The sequence below is a fragment of the Pholis gunnellus genome (assembly GCF_910591455.1).
Source record: "Pholis gunnellus genome assembly, chromosome: 17".
Classification (NCBI taxonomy): domain Eukaryota; kingdom Metazoa; phylum Chordata; class Actinopteri; order Perciformes; family Pholidae; genus Pholis; species Pholis gunnellus.
In genome coordinates, this window is record NC_136544.1 from 7,406,386 (window position 1) to 7,433,015 (window position 26,630).

A 26,630-nucleotide genomic window follows, 5' to 3' on the forward strand; every position below is an offset into this window, starting at 1 on the left:
GAATGCTCTCTCCCCCCCCCCCTCCCCCTTCTCCCGGGCATGCATATAGGCTGAAACTTCTCTATTTATGGAAATTGCTATCTCAATGATTGATCATACCTGAAAAGCTCACATTTTCATTCAGTGACTATCATTTGAAGATCTGGATAAGAAGGATAAATAACGCTCCATTTCTTCTTTTTTTTTTTTTAAACCCAGAAGCTTTAAAACTTAGACATCGGCATTGAGCCACCACAAGATACTGGAGTAAGTCTAAGATGGCCACCTCCGTGCATCCACTCTTGATTAGCTTCTCCCTGGCCATTCTGCTGGGTTTGACCTCTCTGGGTGGACTGAACTCTTGGCCGTCAGGTCAGGCTTCGGCCCAGGTCTCTGCCGACAACCAGACGACGGATCCTTCCATGATACCGGAGGCCGCGCTGGCAACCCCGACACCAGATGCGGAGGACAAAACGGCTCCCTCTAACGGTAACCGTTGCTGGGGTTACTATGATGTCATGGGCCAGTGGGACCCGCCTTTCAACTGTAACGCAGGTATCTACCTGTTCTGCTGTGGCTCCTGCTTCTACCGCTTCTGCTGCCAGTTCAAAATCCACAGCTTGGACCAGACTTCCTGTAACAACTACGACACACCCGTGTGGGCAAACACCGGCAAGCCGGCGGAACCCGTCACAGAGGTCCAAGAGGAACCGGACAAGGATCGGACCCACATGATCGTGTACATTATCTGTGGAGTGGTGGCCATCATGGTGTTGGTCGGGATTTTCACCAAGCTCGGCCTGGAGAAGAGTCAGGGAGGACAGACGGACATGACCAACTCCAGGTATGAACTGAGAAAGGTGGACGTATGGATGATGTTGGACACAAAAGGGAGTGATGATTAATGTGTAGATGATAGATGTGGTAATGATTAGCAGGGGAATAGATGATGATGATGATGATGACAATGATAATGATGTTGATGCTGCCAACAGTCATTATGATATTGATGCATTTAGTTTCATAAGATTATCTTGAATTGCTGGCTGGCTTGCTGGATGGAAAAAAGAGTCAATCGGCTCATTTCAAAACATGTGTAAGAAGCTTTCTACTTTAGTAAATGTCTAACTGTTTATATTAATTCTATACGATACATGTGTATTTACGTGTTTTACATTTTCTAGAATCACGTTGAGATCAATAGATTGCTCATTATATTAATATTTTCCAGCTTTACGTTGTTGGGATGAGGGGATAAAATGAAGAGTTGCGAAGTGGCATGTGGTATCTTGGGTCCTCATGGATGGGCGAGTAAAGGTCCCATCAATTTGTCCCATAGACAATGTCAATGTGACTCACTGTTTTGAGTTCTTCTATGGCTACAGCCTACCTGTTTGAGGCATTTACTGGCTCACTTCTCTTTTAGTACACGCTAACGTCCTCCCCACACCTGCAGCCCCCGCACCAAGCTAACGCAGATTCTCCAATGAGACAGTGCAGACTAAAGACAACTACCATTTGTATGCATCACAGAATGGTGAAATGATTGTACATGATGGCACTATTGAGCATTACTGGTTGTACATTGGACACAGAGCAAAAATGATCCTACAAATACAATAATTATTTGCTGATGCAGAGACCAGACTGATATTGACTCTTCACTAAACTCACTGTAAGACGAGGAACAAGCTGCTGCCTTCATTTTCAAAGTAATAGAGCATGAATGGGATTAGTAACTGTACATTTCAAATTGTAAACCAATACAATGATCGTTGCTGAGTAATGCATCACCGTCGGTCACATACGGAATGAACAGGAAAAAAAAAATCTCGTCTGTATATTGGTGTGTTTATGCTTGTACATGTACACGCGTAGGTTCCTGCATGTCTGAACGGACGTGTGTGCGTCTGTCTATCCGTTTCTGCATATGTGTGAGAAGGTCACCAGCTGGGTAATGAATCAAGTGACTGAATCACAGAGAGGTGATAATGGGTGTGATGTCTGTATGCAACCATGAGGGAGCAATGGCCATAGCGAGGGAGAGGAAGGGAGAAGGAGAGGGAGAGAGAGAGAGAGAGAGAGAGAGAGAGAGAGAACCAGCTGGAGGTCAGACAGTGGGAGATGGATGGAGATTCCTGTGTCAGGGGATAGTAGGGGAGCAGTTTGGGGGAAATTACTGTGCAGTTGTGTGGTGTTTTCTCCGTATCAGTGTAGCGGTTTCACATTGATGGGTGATTGATTGCTGTGACACAACTATGACTGTGGCAATGTGTGGCCTCCAGTGAACAATGAGATGAGAGAGGGTGTTTTTTTGGAAGGGTGGAATATTGAGCGGATCTGACTGGAGTGCAGCCAACGGCTAATTCTAGTGTAGAGAAAGAGAACAGGGTTGTTTGTTTGTGTGTATGTGTGTGTGTGTGTGTGTGTGTGTGTGTGTGTGTGTGTGTGTGTGTGTGTGTGTGTGTGTGTGTGTGTGTGTGTGTGTGTGTGTGTGTGTGTGTGTGTGTGTGTGTGTGTGTGAGAGGGGGAGAGGAAGAGATGGAGACAGTGTGTGCTGGGTGTGACCGACCAGCCCATAGGGTGTTAAGACTCGGGCCATGGGGGCTTCTTTAAAACCCTGTTATTACCAGACCTCCTCTCAACCTTCCAGGGGAGGATGGGAAAAGGAGGAGGAGGAGGAGGAGGAGGAGGAGGATGAGGAAGAGGAGGAAGAGGAGGACAGCGGTGGACATCAGTGCTCATTAGTGTTATACTTCACTGAGCCACCCATAACACAATGAAGGCTGGCAGCTCTTGGCACGTTTTCTCCCCTGAATCAAACAATTATGTGTGACGCTCTGTACCGGAAACAAGGGGTTGTTTTGGGAGATATCTCTGAAATCTGGTTGGCTGTCTTCCCCACATGCAGGTCGAACACTGTCGAAAGATACTCAGCATCTTTCTTGAGGTTTTCTCAGAAGTGACATACATGTGAATGCCTCAAATCAGCAGGACAGATGTTGGCAAGCGCTGACGCGTCCTGGAGCAGGACACTCTGCTCACTTGACCGTTTACTGGATGGAAACAGTTTTTTCCCCAATGAAAATGAATAAGATAGCTGATTAAAATGTATTATTATTACCAGTCCTTAAAATCAAGCTGATAGTTAAGGAGCAATTTTATTTGAGCAATTAAAGCAACACATTTATCATTAATGTTATTTCCGTACTCGCAAATCCGAAATGACCTACCCCAGTCCTCTGCTGAAATTGTGACACACCGTTGTCCCAACTGTATTTGTCTGTGTGTAGCCTTCATCAGGGTGATAAAACACATCACAAATAACAGTAGAATATGATGGGTATGAAGAAAACCCCTTTTTTAAAAGGTAAACAAATAAATAAGACAATCTTATACAAAACAACATACATATCAGCCAACTGGGCACCCACCCATAGATGGGATATTCACAAACTGGCAGAGGGGCAAAAGGGGAGTTTGCCTTTGTGTTTAATTAAACCACTGTGGCTCGGACCAATACGCGTCCTGTGAGGATCTACTGGCAGCTACAGCTGAAGTTTAGGTATGTGTGAGAAGACACAGAGAGGCCACTGTTCATTCTAATCTCTTTCCAAACTGGAGGGTTTTTCTTAGTGGAAAAGAAGAGCAAAGAACGGCACTAAATGCTTTGATTGATGGAGGTGATGTTTTGGCTCTTCTCCCGGCTTCGGCAAGAGATTGATTGACGCCCAATCTGACTTATTTTTGCAGCTAAGAGTCGCCCCCCATTAGAAAGAATGCAAATTGAATCTGCCTTCTGTCTGCCTTGCAACATTTCATATCCGAAATACAAAAGAAGTGCTGTGACAAAAGCTGAATCGTTACGAATGTGCCCCCTTTTATTTTTGCACCACCGTGGCAGAGTCCCAAGGAAGTGCCTCATAACTCATAAGAGAGGACGGTATGAAGGAGAAGGGAGAAGGCTATGTTGGGGGAAACAAAGCCAATGAGGACAGAGCTAGCCACTGTGGTGATGTGGTATAGGAGCCTGTTTGAGGACAGTCCACTGGAGCATGAGGAAGGGAGTGATCAAATGGGGAAGGGAGAAAGTTACAAAAGAGAGAAGGAGGTGCTGATGAGTGAAGGGCTTAGCTGATTGCCACTGAGAGCCGTGGACGACTGGTTAGCTTCGTGGCCAGGCTGCATGGATAATGACTGTCGATTCTTTCGAAACTTGCTTAGAAGACATTTTCACTCTCGAGGGCTTGTTTTAACACCTTTGGACTACTCTCGACTTCTTTTAGGATGAAACTTGGCTGGTTTTGTTTAAACTGCTGTGGTGTCTGGGTTATTAAGTCTTATTAAAAGCCTATTTCGAGCTCACTGCTTTGCAGATAATCGGTTTTCATAGGAGTTTGGTAATCCATCCGTGTTCTGTGGGTCTGGGGAAAAAGAGGTCTGGGAAAGATTTTGGGGGATTATGGTGTGGGTAGACTGAGTGAGAAATGTGATTTCATGAATTGTTAGTTATTCCCATCATGATTGTCTTTTAAGGAAAAAAACGTCATTGCAGCACAGTTTCCCTGACAGAAAGGGTATGTTCAGCCGAAACACTTTTTAGAGGCAGCACTTTGCACACAAAGTAGGTGAAATGACACAAGTGGAAGCAAATAGACATAGCTAACAGAGTTGAAAAATGTTTAAAATTAAGAAAAAAAAATGTCATGAGCGAGACAAGAAGGTAAAGAGATGATGTTGGAGGAAAAACCAGAAAGAATAGAAAGAGAAACCGCTGATTGTTAGTTGTCACCTAAAATGTAAATATCCCCAAAAATGCATTCCGTTTGAGACCCCGATTATGAAAAGTGAATTCATGATCTTGGATAGTGTCTCTGTTTGGTGAGGCCACTGTGTGTCTCTGTGCAGACCGGATGAGCCCAGGTCAAATCATAAATCGCAAAAAAAAAAAACTCATTTTAAAATTCATTCTCAACCTGCATACTTTTGACAGCAAGACACTTTCACCCAGCTATGAGCGAGAAAGTGTAGTGGCTCTGTGTGTAAACATGTGTGTGTGTGTGTGTGTGTGTGTGTTTGTGTATGTGTCCTGTGTGTGCACTGAACGCATAAATCCAGCCACAAAGCTGTTAAGGTGGTAATGCGCTGAAACCCTGGGTCAGGCAATCACAACAGGCAGCGGTGCAATGATGTATAGCACCAAACACACATGCACACATGTGCATACACACGCGCGCACACACACACACACACACACACACACACGCATAAACCTCTCATTATAAGACTACTGCCCCCCCCCCCACTGCTTCTCCTCCCATGCGGCTGTTTGTGTTTTTGTTTTGCTCTCACTCTGTCTGCTGCTGCGTCTGTTGTGTGGAAACTGCTGCAAAGCCAAATTAAAAATGAATCATATCCTTTGATAACGCGATTCAGCTGTGGGAATTATCAGGCCAGATCAAGCTTCTTTTTTCTATCTTAAATAACGACACATCAGCTCATCATATTATGGACTGTAGCTTCATTGAAGGTGAAGAGGGAAGACAGAGGGAGGAAAAGGGATGAGGACGTACACAAGGATCTTTCAAGTAGTAAACAGGTTAATATTACCACAAATGCTAAAAGCTGACACCTCACATCATTGAGGCAAATTGGTAGAAATCAGCTCAGCTAACATGTCGACGAGGCGCCAACATGCCCAGGGCAGCAACGTTCTGTCGTGAGACCAACATGTAATCTGTAGCTGTAATAATCAAGTTCCAGTGCAATTAAGATGTTGGCCAATAAATATCTGGCACATACACCTTCATAAAATCTAACTATAAAAAAGACCCTAGTACAGCATAACTCCAAACACTGCTTCTGGTGCATTACGCACTTTAAAGACAATAAAGCCAACTGCATAAATAATCTAAATGCCAGGCAGGAATTAATGCCAGTGTTAGAAGCACCAAAATAAGCACAGGCTGTCTTGTTCACAGTTAAAAAATACATACAACCACCATATATCTAGGCAGTGTTGGAAGAACTCATTTCTTACTAAGTATCAATTCCACACTGTGAAAATACTCCACAACAAGAAAAAGTATTACGTAAAAGTATGTAAATATTGTCAACCAAAGAGTGTGCAGTCAAATATTTTACGATTAATATTTAAGGTTGGGCTGATTTGAACTACAGCAATGCATCATGTTCTATAAGATCATCATATGTTTTGTGGTGTCTCTGTCCCGTGAGAACCACGTATCTCTGAAGAAATCAGGAAACCCCTCTGTGTCATCAGGCAGCTTGTCCCAGAGATCAGGACCAGAGTAACTGAAGGCACCTGAATCTAATTCGGGGTTTAGCTAGAAGACCTCTGCCTGATGACCTAAAAAGGCCTGATCAGGTTTTAATCGGAGAGCAAGTCGGAAATGTGCTGAGGAGCCGAGCTTTTATAGACTATTAGCAGGATTGTGAAAGTGATTCTGTATTGTGCCAGAAGCAAGTGAAGTCATTTCAGTATCAGAGTAATACGTTGAAATGTCCTTGTTGGTTTAAGGATTCTGTCTGCGTCATTTTGAATAATGCAATTCACACAGGAAAGGTGGGAACAATTGTAATTTAAAAAGTAAAAAGTACAATATTTGCCTCTGAGATATCAGTAGAAGTATAAAGTCAAACTACCTCAAATTTGTACCCAAGTCCAGTACTTGGGTAAATGTACTTTTCACTTTTCACCGCTGTAAATAGGTCATACTGTCTCCATGGTGATGCGTGTCTGTCATCAATGTAAACAAAATGATTTACTACAGCACAGCGTTGCATGTTGATGGAGAAAACCGCTGGGATTAACCCTTCACAAAACTAATCCTGCAAGTCATACTGCTCATGTGTCATGCGCTGACAAGTGCTGACAAGGATGGATTACTCAAAACAAGCATTGTGTTTATTACCTTCATCAGTGACCTTGTTAACACGGCTGATCATGTCTAGAATGTCACAGTGATTATGGCGACACATCACGCGGCTAAATGGCCTCTTGGGTTTTTGTTTTGGGGAAGAAGTGACCACTTGATACCTAAATCTGTTAATGCAGAAATATTCATCCTAACGCACACGCACACACACACACACACACAAACAAACTCCCTTTATTATCATTGTACCACTTATCCTAAGTTATTCCACTGAAAAGCCATGTGTTCAAGGGCACAGGCGATTGAATGACCCACTGGGGATCCAAACAACCATTTCCGTCGGCCATTCTGTTCCTCTACTGTATTGTGCTTCATCAACAGCGCTTTCTATTTCCTTTATTGTTCAGCCGCAGTGGCGCTTTCCATCATCGGCTTTGACAGGTGTTTAGAGCCAAGAGATAAACGTGTGCACACGGCTCTGCTGTCCTGAAGCTGTTACAGCAGTGTCCGGATGAATCCAGCATTTTAAAGTGAGGTGTGCAGTCCAAACTAAGTTTTTGCGTCAAGGCCTGTGGGGTCGTATAAACTGATGATGTGGGGTTTAGTTGCTTTTTCCATTTAGACCAAACGTTTTCAGGTACCGCGAGCAAGAATCAATTAAAATATCAAATGGAAAATGACATGAAACAGATCAAACAATTCTTCAAAAATGACTTCACAATGAAACTTGTCGTTGATGTAAAACGGGTCTTCAGGCTTCGGTGCTTATGTCTCCTTTATTGTTGGAGCGCTTTCTAAACTCACTCTTGAAAAAGAGCTTGTGTGTGTGTTTTTCTTTTTGCTAAAGCAGTGAGGCTTGTTAAGCTCACGTACTCCTCCTCCTCCTCCTCCTCCTCCTCCTCCTCCTCCATGCTTGATCTGGACCCCCAAAAAACCCTCTTTCAGGCTGCAGCAGTATAAAATAAAAACTTTGACCCAAAGTGCACTCAAATAAACAATGAATTATTGTTTCTGCATTTTATTAGCATCTGTGCACGCTTAGGGAGGAATAGTGAATATATAGTCAACCTAAACATTTCATTACTGACTTCACTTTATGCTTCCCTTTGCCAGTACATCTGCTCTTTAGAATGAAGGCTAGAGTGATCTTTGGCAGTTGTACTGTAAAAGTGATTACATTATGTTCAGCAGTAAAACACACTCTTAGCTCTTAGCCGACTGCAGGCTTTCATGCACCAGCCTGAAGTTCTCTTTGACGCATTTTACTCGTTGTAACTTCTTCATCTGAATAAAGGGTTTAAACCGGTTAAACCAGTGAAGTTGAGGTTAACGGCTCAGAGAAGCAGCGCAGCACTGGGGGATGATTCAGTGTGTTTTTATACATCCGACCAAACTAGTTTGTTCGATCCGAACAGTGCGTTTCTGGTCTACTATGTTGCTATTCGGGTTACTCCATGCAAGCGCCCTGCTTTGAAATATAAGTTGGTTTGGAGTTGTTGTCTTGACCTACATATCTTGTGCACCTATCGTCAATAAAGTGCAGTAGTGCAGCGGCCGTTCGGATCGCGTGTCCATTTGGAGCGGGCCGGTCGATTGGCCTTAGGTGTCGTGGACTCATTTAGATAGTCAGATAATATACAGTTAATGCAAGAAAGAAACGCTCAATGATGGGAACCAGACACAATTTAATCCAGTCACTGGTTGTTTTAATAACAACAATTTTATTTTTTAGCAATACTCAGGATCAGATATTGAAAGAGAAATAAGAAAACCTTGTTAATGAGTTTTTTGCAGATGCATTTAATATTATCTTAATATGTCATGTCGTGCAGTGGTGGAATGTAACTAATTACATTACTAAGTACTGTAAGCAAGTACATTTATTGAAGTATCTCCTAATACAATTATTTCCATTTTATGTCGCTTTATACCTCTATTGTACAAATGTACGTATGTACTGACAGCTACTTTGCAGATAAAGATTTTTGCTAGCACACTTATGATTATTTTATAGATCGTGATGGATATTTGTATATTAAATTACCCAACAGTATGTAAATTCGTTATGATTGGCTTAATCTTACAACATGGCCAGTAATAATAATCCGATTATACCTCTGACAGGGTGCTTTAACGTCTGTACTTCTACTTAAGTCAAATTATGAATGCAAGACTTCTACTTCTCAATCTCAATACTTCCTCCAGCCCCAGATGTGTGCATACTATGCTGTATTTCTGCGTGTATAAACAGCGGTGTGTCTCCACATGCATGTCCGATAGATGCTGCTGTGTCAGCTGTGTTACGATTGTAACTCCACACCACACCTCAGTGCAGCAGAGCCCAGAGAGACAGATTGCTGCAGAGCCCTGATGTTCCTCAGCTCAACTGTTGCTGCAGTGACTCCACAACACGTTTTCTGTTTCCTGTCCAATTCGTGGGCAAATGGTCCATTTCGTCCTCTTTCTCCCTCCTCCAGTCAACCAAGTTTATTTGTGTAGCACCTTTTGACAGCAACGCCATTTAAAGTGCTTTACCTAAAACATAAAGGCATTGAGAATGGATATAAAAGTCGGACAAAATAAAAAAATTCTAATGCTATTACAGAATGTGCACTTTATGTGTTTTCAACTGCTCCCAGTCAAGCACATTGTATTTTAAAACGGAAATATTCTGCGTAGATGCAGCGACAGAACGTAATCAGGAGTTTAGTTACTTATATTTTGCGGTCATGCGATCACACTTGCTTCTCTCCTTTCCTCTCTCCTATGACGTCTGTTTCACTTGGCTGTCCACCAACTTGTTGCTCTTGCTACCAATATTAGCTATTGAGCAAATGGCAGATTTTCTAGATTTAAATATACATGTTTCTATAAAATTCATACTACAGGTTCCTGTATTTAAAGGCAAATCTTGCATAGAGAGGAACTTGTCGTTTTCACTGCTCCGCAGAGTAAAGTATTTTTATATTTTTACTTCAACAGATTCTTTACAGGGTAGACTAACGTTAATATTTTCTACCTGGACCCTATTTTTTAAATAAAACTAAGAGAAAGTGAAAAGTAAGAAGAACGTTTTATGTGTCTGTGACACTTATAATATCAATTGGAGCCTGTCAGTTGCCCTCAGTGATTACATTGCAGACTGTTTAGCGACTGCTGTCTGCAGCGTTCTCCCTCAATACTGGACCAATATCAAAACTGGTTGTCCCCATTCGTTACTTAGACACAGAAACATGGGAAAATAGGGTCCAGCTATAGGATTAGACATGAAAAATAGCCTCTTGGCTAACTCTGGTGCATTTACAGCAATGTTGTATTACTGTGCACTGTCCCTAACCAAATAAACCAATAAACAAATAAAGCTGGAAACATACCAAACCCCTTAACCTTTCCCACATCTTCCCTTTCTTCCCAGCTACTTACATTACGCATCAAAATTGCAGAAGTTGCCCAGTTGCCTCCTCTCGTCTCATCTCGTACTTCATCATCACCTACTTCTTCCGTGTGATTATTTGTATCCGATTTTCTTCAAAGCCAAATCACCTAAATTAGCCGACCAGATATCTACCATAAGTTACGTATAGTCTAAACACCACATGTCACTTCATGTTTGAAAAGATGACAAATCATAGATCAATGAAGTGTGAGGTTTATTCTTGATCGGAGCCGTGGATCTGTGTCCTTTTTAACTTTCCAATCTGAAGGCATTGTAGGAGGTTTGTGGGAGGCTCCATTGTTAAAGTGTGTGAATATATCCCTGTCTACATTCAGCCTAACAATGTTTTGCGAACTCCTCAGAACTGATGACTGTGTGTGTGTGTGTGTGTGTGTGTGTGTGTGTGTGTGACTGTGAGCCTCTCTGTGACTGTGTACGTTTGTGTGTACAGTCTACATAGACTTTGGGAACAGGCCGTCCAACATGGTCTCCATTTTCACTTCAGTGATCCTGGTAATGGTCTTGTCCCAGTGTGGATTGACGCTGGCTCCGAGTCGCCTTGACAGAAAATCAACTGCTTACATGTAGCTGTTTGCTGAAGCGCGCACAGTAGCAAGCATTATCGCTCCCTGTGTACTGTAGCTGGTCATCTCTCTTTCTCTTGCTCCTCTGTCTCACCACTGACTCAACAGTTTCAAATCTATCCGTATATCTATTTGTCTGTCCGTCCGTCTCATTGTTATTCATCGCCATCTCACCATTATGCATATCTTCATTTCTTTGCAATCCCTTCAATCGCCCTTCAACCTTTTGTTTCTTTCTCATCTTTTAGTATCGTTCAGTCAGAGGAGAGAAGAATACTGCACCATTTTACTCAGGCAGAAATACTGTTACCTGAACCACGTAGACCAGTATAAAGTAAAGTAGCCTACTGATCAAGTAATTAGTGGTCGTAAATAAATGCAAATAGTCATAAGCTAATTAAAACACAAAACATTCATTTTTATTTACAATGTGTCAATTACAAATGATTTGTAAATACATACATACATCCCCAGGCCACAGAACTTGCCAACAGACAGCATATGTTAGCTTGGTCGCTAGCCAGTCAATACGTTTGCAGTTTATTCAAAAGAAGTATTTGTAACTTTGATTTATAACACTACAGAGGAGACTGCATAACAATGGATGCTGTAATTCATGTTGGGCTCACTGATTATTGTCCATTCTTTGAAAGGGCAGCACTGTGCCAATGGTCAATGACGCAGGTCCGCGTGGCGAGGTTCACCAAAGTCGAACCTGGCGTGAAAATATTGCACTGATCCAGTGAAATAAACAGATTTTGATGCAAAATTCCACCATTTAATACCCTTCATAACTGATCACTATTATAAATCCTGTGTACAATCATCTAACACGTTCTATCGCTGTTCTCATCATCATGTATCTGCAGATCATGACAGCACTCTTGCTAATGAGACAATACAGCTCTTATTTATTACGGTGTACGCTATCATTTCATACAGGTTGTTATTAGTAATGGACCTCAACCGATTTGCTTTGCTGCATGTAGCTGTAAGTCTGTGTTGTTGTTGTTGTTCTCCCTCTCTTGCTTTCTTTCCCATCCTTCCCCTCTCATCCTCTACCCATCGTGGCTCTTTGCTTTAGTAATCACATCTCAGCTCTAATCTCTAAACACCATCGCACCCACAGGAAAGCTTAAACTTAAACACAGAGATTAAACAAGAGAAAGAGATCCATCCCCTTTGACACTCATCTCCCCCCCCCTCCCTTCTCTTCCTTCAGCCTTCACCATCCATCCCTATCCTCCCATCTCCAGCCATTCCTTTTCTTTATAGTCCAAAAAATAATTACCTGCTCGCTAGTATCGCCCAAAACCGCCGTACATCTTCAGCATTGTGCAGGGACGAGGATGAAACAAGAGTGTGGATGAGGGGGAAACTCAGAAGGGGGAACAGGATGGCGCAGCGAGGAGGATTTCACTTCTTTACTTTGCTCTTTACTTTCATCTCCTACCATCATCCTCGTTCATGTTCTGTTTGCTTTTCATATTCGTATGCTTGTGCTTGTCTCGTTCCCCGTTGGTCTCTCTTTGTCGCTAACATGCTCTGTTTCTCTCTCTCTCTCTCTCTCTCTCTCTCTCTCTCTCTCTCTCTCTCTCTCTGTCTCACCATTCTTTCTCTTGTCCTCTCCGCCCCATTTCTTTTCCAATGTTTTTTTTTTGTGCTATGATAGGAGAACATACACGGTACAGTGTGTAGCAAGTAAGATGCATAGAGACATTATTGCAGCCATTGTCAATTAATCAAATAAATTAGTGTTTTTTTTAAGCACGTATCATTCATAATGGTCACATTTTAAGAATAGATATTTCTCTACATGGGCTGCTCCTCAAAACTACTAACCCTCTTTTTTTTCTAAACTAGCACCAGCAAGCACTCACCTACACACACACACACACACACACACACACACACACACACACACACACACACACACACACACACACACACACACACACACACACATTTTTCACCTATATGCACAATACCACACAGAAACTTGTAGCGACAGGCTGCAGAGTGCAGTGCCTATATATGTTGAGACCAATCTCGGCAGTCGTTTCTCACCTTTCGGCCAAAAAGCCGGGTTATTCATCTTCTCATACCAGCTGACAGACAGAGAGAAAAAGGAGACAGAGAGGGAAAGTAAAAGTTGAAACAAGAAAGTTTCCATTTTTTTCCCAGCTGGATAAAGAAGGAAATTGACAAGCTACCCATCAAATAAAATGATCACAACATTTACCAGCTGCAACGTTAAGGTGACATATTTATCAATAATCATAACTTTGATGCTATTACATTTATGCACCATTACTTGAATACAATTTTCTTTGCATGACTTTAACTTGTAAAAGAGTGTCCCTAAACTGTGGGACTGCTACTTTTACTTAAATAAAAGATTTGAGTACCTCTTCCACTGCTGTTCCTTATATATTCGTTCGAATATTTTAACCCTGTTTCAGAGAAATATTTGTTCTTATTTGCTCAGTTTGTTTGTTTGTTGCAAAAGGGTCTAAATCAGGACACGGAGAATAATACATCAGTGTAATGCAAAATTCCAATTGCTTTGTTGTTGCAGTCAGAAACAAAACACCACACTATAGTTGCTGTACTCATCCAAAATTGACCCAGAATGCAAAACTGAATCAAACGGCTGAATGTATTACAGTGCGAGTGTCCCACAAATTTGAGTCTTGTTTCCCATTTCCAGTTAAAAAATAGATAATTTACAGTAATGGTTTTAAATGTGGACTATTACCACGTGTGTCTGGTTTAGGATTTGCTTCATACAATATGTTACTCGCATTCCCACGGCAGCTAATCGGGGTTTTACTCTGTATGTTGTTGTGTGTAACATGTCACATGATTGATGAGACCGTGATGGGTTCAGGGTCTACAGTCGATACCGCCACTTTATCATTTTGTCGTCTGCTCGCCTCCCTTGAATCCCCCACCTCTGACCCACATACATGCTCATTCTCATACTAACGCACACAGTAACATCCACAATAACTGCAACAACAACAACAACACAGAGCTGCGCTTAACCTTTGCTATCTCGAAATAGAGCTTTTCTGTTACACTCAAGGCAGCAGTTAGTTCAAATCAGACTAGAAGAGTACAACATAATAAATAATATATCTGACACTTACTCGCCCTCACTTCCAGTATTGTATTATATTAAAACATGCCACAAAAGCCTGTGTGCATTACAACAACAAAAAAGCCGCAGAGTGTATCTCTGCTATCTGTATACTGAACAGGATTGTGTTTGTTCTTTGCACTCGGGATTAATAACACAGTGCCTGAGCTATAATGAAAATCAATCATGATTCAGGCCTGCAGTTACAACGCGTGATGACACTGTCATCATAGTACACAAGAGCCACTGTGCTGTCTGCAGAGTCAACAGCAAATATTGAATTCAGTATTTTACCTGCGTCTTTCTAAGTACTTTGGAAGCATCCCATCATCGCTGGAGATGTGCCCGGTTTTCTAATACTCTGACTGTCAACTCTTTCCAATTTTTATATTTTTTTCAGCTGGTCACAATGATGCCAGTGTTGTGCCAAGTACTGTCTTCATTTATAGTTTTTTTTTTTGTAAACCATGTGAATCATGCACTTTTGTAGTGTAACAATTGCACCGAATACTAATAACACCAGATTTTAGTGTGACAACATATTGTTTTATAAACACCAGATGCAAGATTGCAACTAACTAAATGTTTAACTTGGGGGACTATAATGCAATTGTAAAAAGTCAGAGTTCCTCAAAACCTTTGCATCATGATTGCTCTCAGGGTCATTAGTCTGAATTTTAGTCGTACTGCACACATGCCCAAACACACATACGCACACACACACATTTGGCAGGAGTGACCCAGTCAATATGTGTTCTAATTATACCGATGCTCTATCAACGTTTTAAATGTCTTCATGATGCAACACTGACGCTACATGAGGGACAGAAAGAGAGAATAATAGCCAAATAGGTGGACAGGGGAGCAAGAGAGGGAAATAGAGTTTGATTTCCTGTCCTTGAGCTGCAGTGAAAACAATATAGCATCCCCAATGGGCCACTGTGAAATAACAGTCGACAGAAAATGACAGGGGAAGTGAGATTCCTCATCTCTACATGACAGCAATGATGGTCAAAATGCAACTCATCTTATCCGTCCGCTCCTCCGTCTCTCCAGTCGTTTCTCTTTTAATCCATCATCTTCATCCCCATTTTACGCCTCTTCCCCTGCTCTCCTTTCCCTCCTTTCCCCTCCTCTGCCATCTTCCTCATAAACTCCCCAGCCTGCCTGACCCCTCTGGTTTCTAACCCCACATTACTTGCTAATATAACACTGAAGGCATATTCAGTCTGTGCTTGTTAAATAGTCGAATCCGCTGTATGCGGCTAGTTTAACTGATGACCCTGGTTATTAGAGAGACCACCCTTCAAAGGATGATCGTCAGACTCTGTTGCCCTCAGGCTCTCTGGCAGGTTGCTCTGAGGGGTGCAAACAGAGATATTAAATGCTCTTTCTACTGCAGATCCTGGCCTTCTAACATCCAAAAGGCCAACCCTAGAGGACAGAATGGATGCACCAGGAGCGTAATCTTGAAAAGAAAACAGCATGTCTGGGATATACTCAGGCTGCAGTGTGTTAAGCCATTTGAAAATAATTGGCAAGTAGAAAGGGAAAGGCTTTTTCTGATATTTGCATGTGTGGGAACACCCTACATACTCGCCTGTAGATAAGTGTTGATTTGGTTATCACCTTACATTAGTCCTGGTTTTCAAAGAGCCTTATAAATATTTATATTCCTACACGCCAGCGCCAGCGACGAAGCATTTTGTTTCCGTCCGTCTATTCTTGTGAATGCGATATCTCAGAAACACCTGGAGGGATTTTCTTCAAATTTGGCAGAAGCGTCCAGTTGGACTCAATGATGAATTAATTAGATCCCGTCTCAGGAACAGTGCTTACAAGTTTTGTTCAGCGAGATAATCTTCACAAATGAACACCGCCTTTAGATTTTTGAAGTGTAAATACAACCGCGACAAGGTTACTAATAACAAACTACCCCACCGTCGCATGATGTCACCACCAGTAAGCTTAAGGTCGGGTCGCGTTCGGCGTGATGACGTTTAGTAGTCTCATTTAGCGGAACGACATGTTCATGTTATGTCTACCCCAGACCTTATATCAGGCATCTAACCAAAAATACATTCAAAAACCCATCGACTATGAGACAAAGGAACCGGAAGTGCAAACATGTCAACTCATTTCCGGGCTTTGGGACTCAATCCTGCAGGACTCCACTCCGGGTGTTTCTTTACTTTACCGCACTTTCCTGTGTCGTTGTAAGTCACAGCATGCAGATGTTTATTGAAAAGCTCTGATAAATCCATTGACCCAGTTAGCACAACATTTCAAACAAACAGTAACCAAAGTGAGCAACCTTTACAGGTGAAGAGTTTGTTGTCCAAGTGGCCCCAAAAAACGTTTTGATAGTTGTTTAAGTCGTATGACAAGTATAACCTCTATTACTTTCCACAGCGCCAACTGTTATCATAACCAATGTGTTATAGCAATTTTCTTTCCTTTTTTTAAATTTCCATTTACTGCCAGTAAAACAGAAAGCACCAATGCATGCATTAGCAAGGACTAAACCCTTTAGGACATTCTCTACTGTGATTATGGGAGAGTTGGCAGTGGTAACCACACTAAAGAATGTCCACTCAGGTATAATGACAACAAAAGAGCCATTCATGTTTAGACTATTCAGTCAAGTTACACAGTGGCGGATGTGAAACAAGCACTCTAGAGTTCATCTATTGCTCCAGGAAACAAAGTCACTTCATGTACGCTGTTCATTCCTGCTCCGTCCTCAGTGAGGGAATAAAAACACTAGTTACTGTTGGTCCCCATAACCAACAAACCCAGCACTCTATCCCAGTGCTCAGCTGCACTGTTTAACCATACAGGGTCCTTTAATCTCCTTACCAAAGTGGAGCACTGAGGCACAGAAACATGGTTACATAACACAAGCCAACAGGTGAGAGATTTGGGGGGAAACAGAGGCCGAAAGCTTCAGAAGCAAATAGAGAACACAAAGATAAAATAATGAGGTAGATGGGAAGAGAATGTGAGAAGAAGGGGGTAGGTTTGTAAAATATAGAAGGAACGTGGAAAAGGGACACACAATACCATGGTTTTCTTTTTATGTTGATTCATTTATACCATCCTGAATGGATATTAATAAAGATATTTTCTCAAATGTTAATGAAGCCTCTGTCTTGAACATTAAGGCACAGCCAGCACTGACAACCAGACGGCGACAACGCTTTGTCACCAGGATCCCGACACAAAAAAAACCCAGCCTGCTTTAATTATTGTTTCTTCTAGTAAAGGAGACAGGTTGTGAATTGACAGAATGATTAATTCAGTAGAAGCATGAGAACGCAAACTAATGCGGGGATGCACATTTGATGACATTAGCCAAGAAGTCCTGCGCTCTAAATGAACAAAAAAGGTCATTTGTCATCCGGGAGAACAATCCACACCACACCTATATGTTAAAGTGGCAACATCATTTTCCTCATATATTTACCTGAAATATCCTCTATGTATCTCCAAATGTTTTAAGGAAGCATCCCTCGGATGTATACAGTAAATTCTAGCTACTTACTTTAGAGTACTCCTGAGTCCTTTCCCATCTATTTCTAATGTGTTTTCCCTCCATTTTCAGGCTGTAGGAACCCTTTTATAGTTTAGAGTCAATTTAAAGGTCAAATCAACCCTTAATTACAGAGGTATGCCCGACGAGATGTAATGTAAATGATCAAACGATGCATATAATGTTTGTTTTGCAGCCAGCTGGATCTCTGAGCAATCTTCCTATTATTTTCTTTCTGTGCAGATGTCAATTTGTGAGAGACGCAACCCACTTATGCCAGGATTTTTTACATTTCACAAACACAAAGCCATAATTACGCAATACCCATTCTTGACAGACTTTAACTCCCAGCAGCTGCAGCAACTTACACATTTCAGCCATTGGGAACACTGAGGAAGACTGAGGAAGACTGAGGAGTAGAATATAAAAGACAGACACAGGGGAAGTTGTGTGACCTCCTCCTCTTGTTCTCTCATGATTTTTGATGAGCAGGCAGCCCTCATGTGTCCTTCGCTTCTTCTTTCCTCTTTTATTACCTTCTTTCCACTCATTCATCAGCCTCTCCGTCTCTCCTCCATTCGGTGTGTTTAGCGTTATGAACCACTGTGAAGTGAAATGTAAAGGGACATTTACATTCCAGCCACAGGCTTCCTCTCCTCCTTGCTGTTGTTCAAATGATGTGATAAATCTTAAGGGAGGATGGAGGATCGCCATATATGCTGCATACATGTTGTGGCAGAAAGGAAGTAGACAGCAAACCAGATGTTGAAAACAAGAGTAAACACTGCCAGCTGAGATTTTAAGGCAAGAGTTAAGTATTCTGTCATGCCATAATAAAAAAGCGAAAGAGGATGTTTGAAAATCTATTGGACAACTGACTGTTAGAAGTGACCGAAAAATTGGAGAGATGGAAGCAAATTACACGCTGCAAGGCTTCAAAGTCATTTGTCCGAGTGTAGCAAAAGGGATTTATGTTACCAAACAAATCATTTTTGGGTTTATTCAACAAAACATTAAAAAAAAAAGTGCTTTAACCGTTCATAATGCATTAAGGCATGCATTTTGTTTACGGTATACAATATATACACACCTACATATATATATATATATGTAGGTGTGTATATGCCTTGTTCCCTCCATGTACCAAACAGAGCTAATATGCAATGAATTGATGAGCAGCATCAGGGGAAATATCAGAAGTGACCAGTGAAGTAGAGTCAGGAGAGAGCAGGAAGTGTGACTAAAAACAATGTACTGCAATTGTATTACTTAGCTTAGTTATGTTTATTCCTGCCTCTTATTCAGTCAGAGGGGAAATCAATAGACACCCTGAAATGATAAATAGAAACAAAGAAGGCTGTTTAAGCAAGCATTTATATTGTGTCAGTATGGAATAGATGGTCGGTGTTTTGTTGAACATTATCACCATGACAAAGTGGAGACAATTTGTCATTGCAGAGCCCTGACATCCCACAATACAAACTGACGGGGCTTTTCAGGCTACAATTGTCACCCCCTCCCCGTCTTTTGCTTGCTGACTTGTCTTTTTACATTCCCTCGTCTTTCTTCCATCTCCAGCAGTGGAGGACACTCAAAAAAAGAGTTTCAAAAGCACTTCTGCCCTGTTGACAGCCCTCCGACACTTCTTAGATTATTCTGGGAAACGGAGCAAATAAAGTCTGCATCACACTCAAAACACTGCAGATTATCAGCAGGAAAAGCCTGTTGTTTAATGGCATGGTGGGATTTGTAGTTTCCCGTCACACTTTACTGTGCCCTAACATTGTGCTTATGCTTCTGAATGTAGTAAACCACAACAGCAACCCAATCTAATCTCTCATCTCTCTCAACACGCACGTGGCTTGTGTGTGTGTATGTGTGTGTGTTTCCAAAACTCCATCGGGAGTCAATGTGTCATGTACAAGTGTGCAAGATAACATATCACAGGTATGTAAACACGCATACACACACACACAGTCCTGCTGAGGAGGGATTTTATTTTTCAGCCTCAAGGATGCACACAATATGTTTTGCTGAGGTAAACGTTTGTTTGTTTAGAAAACACTCCACAGGGTACCTTTTATTCGGGACCACATGTTTGCATTCATATGCACGCTTGTTCCTTTGTTGATGACCGATTTAGCAGTTCTTCATGGAAATCGTAGCTATTCGTTCACACGTTATACTGTATCATCAAAGATATGGATGAAAGGTTATTTCTCAACTTATCATAATTGTAAATATGCTTTTTTTTACCTTTTAATGTTTTTGCTGTTGTGTACAACAGAACCTGAACAAATGACACACATATTTAGTTATAATTATAGTTATTGTTTAGTAATAGTCCATGTATTAGATAAAGAGAATATCTTGCTGCCAATACATCTGACAGTAGACAAGCGGCAAACTTTAGAATTTTGGTGATGGGCAACATTTTGTGCGATTCAGTCCAGCCTCTGCGTGTCTGTATGTAGAGACCTCCTTCTGTGTGTGTGTGTGTGTGTGTGTGTGTGCGTGTTTACCTTCATCAATATGTTTACAGGCCTTCATTTACGTGCACGTAAGCACATATAATAAACCACTTTCCGCTGTTCTCATCCCCTCTTTGTCTGTCTGTGTCCCTCCCTCCATCCATCTCTACCTTCCTCTTTCCTCTAAGTGATGACTACCCCACCAGCTTAGCTCATGCTAATATCTCCAGCCATTAAGTAGATTTATGGCCCTGCCTTTCTGTGAGAGCTATAGGACCCTTTCTAAGACTCCCAATCAATGCTCTTTCCCCCAGCATGTCTCCCTGTTTCCATGTTTTGTTTGTGCCAGCAACATGTCACACGTACATATATTATAGAGTCAAAAAAAGAATCTTTTATGTGAGGATATATTGGAGTATTGTTTATCTGAGCAGAGAATGAAGTCACTCTCTGTGTGTGTGTGTGTGTGTGTGTGTGTGTGCGCTGTTGTCCTAAGCCTCTCTGTGCTTTGTTGACATAGTTGGACTGGCCTTGTGTGCCTTTTAATGCATATTAGTGCATGTGAGCGTGTCCCACTAGCTATCTGACTGACCCTGCTCTGCGCTGCGCTTACACGGCATGTACAACAAAGCTCCGGTTCCCCCTCATGTCAACACTGTTAGCTCCGTCAGTGCTGTTGCCGTTGTTTCCACTGTTGACACCGTTAACTGCAAGCCGCCGCATGGAGGCAATAGTTGTTGCTCTGAATTTTGTATTTATTACCTTTTCATAAGCCACCTGCGTAATAGTGTGTTAGACTGTAAAACCCACAAACCAGCTCCAGAACAGAGTTCGTACACTGGAAACAAACGCGTTTGTATTTTTTATGTTACTTGTGTCTCTATCGTCGCAAATCAAGCAGAAGCCTATTCTGCATTTGGGGCATTTTGCTTGTTTTGTCGTGGATGGATAAAGAGCAGCTTCCACACAATAATCCACAGTACACACTCTTACAGCTTTAAAACGTGAGGTATGGTCTGTTGTTTGTAGTTAATTCAAAAGACAAGTATATTAACAAAACTGCTTATGCATGGGCATTTTTCACTTCAAATATCAGCCCATGGCAGAGAATGACCTTTGCGCCTCTGAGGCCTTAGGACACCATGCATGTGTTATTTACATAAAAACGTGGTGATTATGGTGTGTGTGTGTGTGTGTGTGTGTGTGTGTTGTTGACTTAAAAAAACAACTGCTCAGTATGTAAACAGTTTTAGTTTTTGGACAATTTCTGGGGTGCCACCATACTCATTCACTGTGCTTATGAATTAAAGGGGTAGGCTACCCAACAGACCTAGTGTTGCCCTTCCATTAGGTTACAGTCACTTGCAAAGTTGCGAGAGACAAACTCAAAGCAGCAGCTGCTGAGATATCCTGACTTCTATTTCCTAGTACTGTCCGTGTCAACCTCCAAAAAACACTGGATACATTTCCCATGATGATTTTGTTTGCTACAGCAGCATTTATGGTACAGGGAAACAGCAAAAAAAAGCAAAAGCAATACAAATAACAGTACAAATATTAAATATAAAAATGCACAATATATACAATAAAATAGACTGTGCTCAAAACACTTTTTTATTTATAAAATTGCAATAAAATGTTTGTATCATAACATAACTTGTTTCTCCCACAAACATACTGAGTTTGAGATAATACACTCACTGTTACCACAAGCTGCATTTGTTGCTGTTTGTAGTTGAACATTGAGTGCACACGATCCAGGAACACATTTTGGTGTCTGTTTTCACACCTAGATAAATTGACCAATAGGCCAATTGGAAAAACCAAAAAGCACAGTATATTCCTTTAAATTGTTTGTACGAAGACAGGCCTCTGTGTAACTGAAAGCTAAAGCCATGCCTGTGCATCAACTCAAAGCAATAAGCCAGTGAAAGACACAGAGATAAGGAAAAGAAGGGGGGTGGGGGATTTTTCTGAGAAGACGCTACAAGTGTGTGCGCTCATATATATATATGTGTGTGTGTGTGTGTGTGTGTAAGTGAATCAGAGGGCAGTTTGTCATGTTGCTGCTCCACAGCCCTGATCCAAGCTGACAGGTGAAGCTAAGCGCAGCTAAACAGCACACGTAACAGAGAGAGAGAGAGAGAGAGAGAGAGAGAGAGAGAGAGTCAGGAGGCACCGGAGATAAGGAGAAACAAAAAAAATAGAGAGAGTGGAAGGTGAGGAAAGAGCGATGGACATAAAATGAATGTAGAGGAATGGGAGATAGTCTTCAGAGTTAGAGAGCCATTAAAAAGAGAAACAAGCAGACGACAGAAGAAAACAGGAGCAGAAAGAGAGAGAGAGAGAGAGAGAGAGAGAGAGAGAGAGAGAGAGAGAGAGAATTTGAGCAAAATAGAAAGCTTGGGAAAAGAGATTGAGATTAACCAGTGAAATAGATTGGTTAATTGCCATTTTATCAAAAGAGTGGACTGAGCGAGTTAATTTTTTTTATACTATCGCTCCATTAATCTATTCTTCCCTCGTCTCTTCTCTCCACTTCCACTGAAGTGTCTGTTTGTCAGTGTGGGACATCGAGGACATGGGAATTGATTTAATGTTTTTTTTTAGCATTTAAAAATAAAAGAGAAACATAATTTAAGTACAGTAAAATCAATGGGAATCAAGGCTATTGTCCGCTGAAGGAATATATGCAGCGATTGTGGAGAAAGACAGGAAAAGCAGGGAGTGGGAAAGATAGAAGACATGGGAAGAAAAGTCTTGGAAATGATCAACACCATCGAATGGAGGTTGCAAAATGTTCAGCAAGCACCTATTGAAAATGCATCGTTTCCTTTGTGCCCTTTGGAATAACATTTTTGAAAGCATTTTAAAACGAAGGACAAGCGAAGTCAAGTGATCTCATGAAAGCGAGGCAAGAGAAAACAAAATGGCTAAATGGCTGAAAATGATATCTAAACTTTCACAGGCGGTGGGGAAAAAAAGACAACGAGAGTCTGCCGAGTATAAAGAGAGAAATGATAATTTGCTGGCTGAAAGACTTCAAAAGTGAAAGTGGCTCAAGTGAAATGGACCACTTCAACACTCGATGTCTCAAAGATGATGCGGAAGAAGACCGAGGTAGATGGGTTGTATAGAGACAGAGAAATAAAGAGAGAGAGAGAGATGTGTGTGGCAGGAATTAGAAGCAGTCAAGTGGGACAGGTTGATAGATTACAGTTATTGATATGACCCGCCCCGTAGGTACACACTCACTCATGTCAAGGGAAAAGCCAAGATCAAACTTACTGTACATGTGTGTGAGTGTTTGATTTTAATGAAAAAATGAGGAGCAAAAATTGGCTGTGTGACTTGCTTATCCATTAGTGTATTATACCGCATTGTCAGAGTGTCCTTGCACTCTCTGTAAGTGTTTGTGTGTGTGTGTGTTTGTGTGTTTGTGTGTGTGTGACAAACTACATATTGCGCATAGCTTTGATGTCAAGGCTGAACTTTGAGCTGAATGCAGTGTGAAGGGAATATCCGTGCTTGAGCGAATACGTGTCATGAGCTAAACACAGGTTGACTCCTGGCTCCCACTTCTGTTGCGCTCATTGCAAAGCTTTTTATAGTGTTGCTTCCTGTTACATTACATTGCATTGCATCAATTTTATTGTACTGCGTCAAACAGATTAGCACTGAGTTTGTTTTGTTTTAGCTGTGTGAACAATACAGCCACAGCGAGTAGACAAAGTTGGTTTCGTCTTTGGAGATTAAGAATACAACAAAGAAAAGATAACACAGGGTTATAAGCACAGACTGTATAAATATGGACGACAGGACAGCTCCCCCGAAAGTGAAGCCAAAACATCTCGATCAACCACCGGTGGCTGGCTGCAGTATGAGACTGCTGTTAAATCACTGATGTTAAGTGCATGTTTTCTGGGGTAAATTATCCAAAACCTTTTAAATAATACTATTACAAACCACCTTTACTTATCTGGCTGGAATTCTACACTGTCAGCTAGTTCTTACCAGGATGTATAAAGATTGTTGAACAAGTTTCGAAGGGCTGTTTTAAACGATTCTTTTTGGGTACAAGCTTATTCACTTTCTTGCTGAAAGTTAAATGAGAAGAACAATATCACTCTAATAACCGTCCACCAAATGTGAAGCTACAGCCAGCAGCAGGGGAGATTAGCTTAGCATAAAGCCTGGAAACAGCTAGCCTGGCTCCGTCGGAAAAAAACAAAATTCACCGAGCAGCTCCGCTTAAGCTTACTGATTAACCTTTCTTGGCCGGGCACAGTAACTCCCTAGAGTCTTTGTTTCTTTTTTAACATTTGGTTGGAGTCAGGCATGTTTGTCTACCGTCGTTTCCAGACTTTATGCTAAGCAAAGCTAACCAGCTGCTGCCTGTAGCTTCCTATTTAGCACACCAACATGAGAGTTGTATTGATAGAGTGTCCTATGTTCACATATTGATTTTATATAGGGCCTACATCAATTCAACAACACTAAAAAGGTAAATCAAAGTTATTGAATCATTAATCTGACATGATGTGAAACTCACATGGACCTGAAATAGGATCTGTAGATGTGCACTCATGCAGCACAGTATCTACTCAAACTGTTTGCATGTCCATTGATGGTTCACATTGCTGGCTGACCAGCTGCATCCCCTCATCCACTAATAGCACCCATCAGGGAGACGCGGAGCTGCCAATTGCTCATGTAAACTGCATCCAAATTGAGCACAGTTAAGATCTTCCATTCATCCATCCATCCTGTAGTTTATTTTGAATTGTGCGAGTCTGTGTGTGTGTGTGTGTGTGTGTGTGTGTGTGTGTGTGTGTGTGTGTGTGTGTGTGTGTGTGTGTCTGTGTGTCTCACCTTCCAGAATTGAGCAAACAGCTCCCTGAATGAACACCGCACTGGCCATGGCAGCGCCATGTGTCCGCGCCCGCGGTCGTAATCCAAGGTCACTTAACTCTGCCGTTCACACACCACTAACACCATTTACCAGAGCCTGTCCCAGTGCACTGATGACAGAGTGCTGTGGTATTGCTAATTCATCAATGTTGCCCTCACGCTAACCTGATATTTACAGTACATGGCGTGTACAGGTTGCGTGTTCGGCCCACATGGGTCCATCCATAGCACGCGTGAAAGGGTGAATTGATCCCATTGTCCATGTCAAAAGGATGGATGGGATGTCGATCTCACTGGCTGCATCAAATGTTAGGATGAAGGAACTGTTATATTTAGCCCCATAATACATTTAATTCAAGATGCAGAGTCTACCACCATACATTGTGGAAAACTCTTTTCAACATACAAAATAAAGGCTGCTTTAGCACATGTATGCCTAAATAGTCTGAATTTGAATTATGAAAAAAAGTCAAAACAGCCACATGCTGGTTGAAACAATGGTAGATTAGTTAGAAATTGCATACATCTACTGTATCTATTCTATTTGATCGACCCCTCTATGGGCTCTCCTAATGAGTGGTTCAGACATTGATAGATATCTGATAAAACAGATCAATAACATTCTGTCTATCTCAGTGTAATGATGGACGAGGGTGGGATCATAGCGTACTGAGTACCTGTGCATCACCCATACTGTCAAAGGCTGCACAGGATGATAAATATTCTGCTGACAAATGTGTGTCTGAGTGTAGGTGTATTCATGCGTGGGTTATGTGTGCGTCACACTGATGAATGTTTGAGAACAAATCCCTTGAGGAGAGTGAATCTTTGTGTGTGTGTGTGTGTTTTGTTGTTTCTAAAATAAAGACGGCCCAAAAATAATGAGTGCAGGCAGTGACTCAGGGGTTGACATATGGTATTTTCTGTGACATCATCTTTAGCAACACTACAGCCTCAGCGCTGAGATCCTGCCAGCAACTGGTTCATGCCGCTTCCAGCATGCTGGCTTTGAATTTGTTCATTTTATTATTATTATTTTACTGCTAAATCCCGGCACCGTGGTCTATAAATGTATGTAGCAAAATTCTTGTGAATCAAACTCGGCCAGGATCTTTGTCATTCCTGTAACATTTTTGGAGATTTATGAAACGGAGATGAGAGGAGCACTAATGACGGACAACATACGGTGACCTTAATTCAGGCTTCTCCTTATCAGACACGATGAACAAAGTAAAAACTGCTTTTTGTATAGAAAGTTTCAAGTCCTTGAGGGCATAATATTGATACTTCTCATTTTTAAAAGCTACTGCTTTCATCATGGTTTTGATTGACTGGTCCACTGGGATTGTTCTCCGTTGACCCAGCATGTGCCATGCTTCTGCCTCTGAACTCTGTTACTTTGTAGTACACACATATTTGAGGTAGTATATCTCTATTTGTGAATATTCAGGCACCACTTTTGGTTCAAAAAGCTCTTCCGACGTGAGGTTACACACACGTAAACACACTCATGAAAGTGGATGAGGGGCTAGTATGCATGAACACAAACCGGCCCTGGCACGGCAGGCGCTCAGCCATGCCAAGGGACATTATTTGGCAGCTGTCAGCTCTAATAGGGGTATAGCAGGGTGGGAGACAGATCCAGGCTCTGTACCAAGCCTACAAGGGTGCACTAT

General features: G+C 41.7%; 1 protein-coding gene across 1 annotated transcript in view; it reads left to right on the forward strand.

Annotated features, from left to right (window-relative positions):
- Positions 1–257: 257 nt before the first annotated feature.
- Positions 258–26,630, forward strand: part of LOC306709742 (protein shisa-9-like) — a gene marked incomplete at both ends in the record, with an annotated part of 84,671 nt that continues 58,298 nt past the window's right edge. Inside the window, one exon of the mRNA XM_079178009.1 lies at positions 258–823. Within this exon, the coding sequence (XP_079034135.1) occupies positions 258–823 (566 nt within the window). The remainder of the gene's footprint in view (positions 824–26,630) is intronic.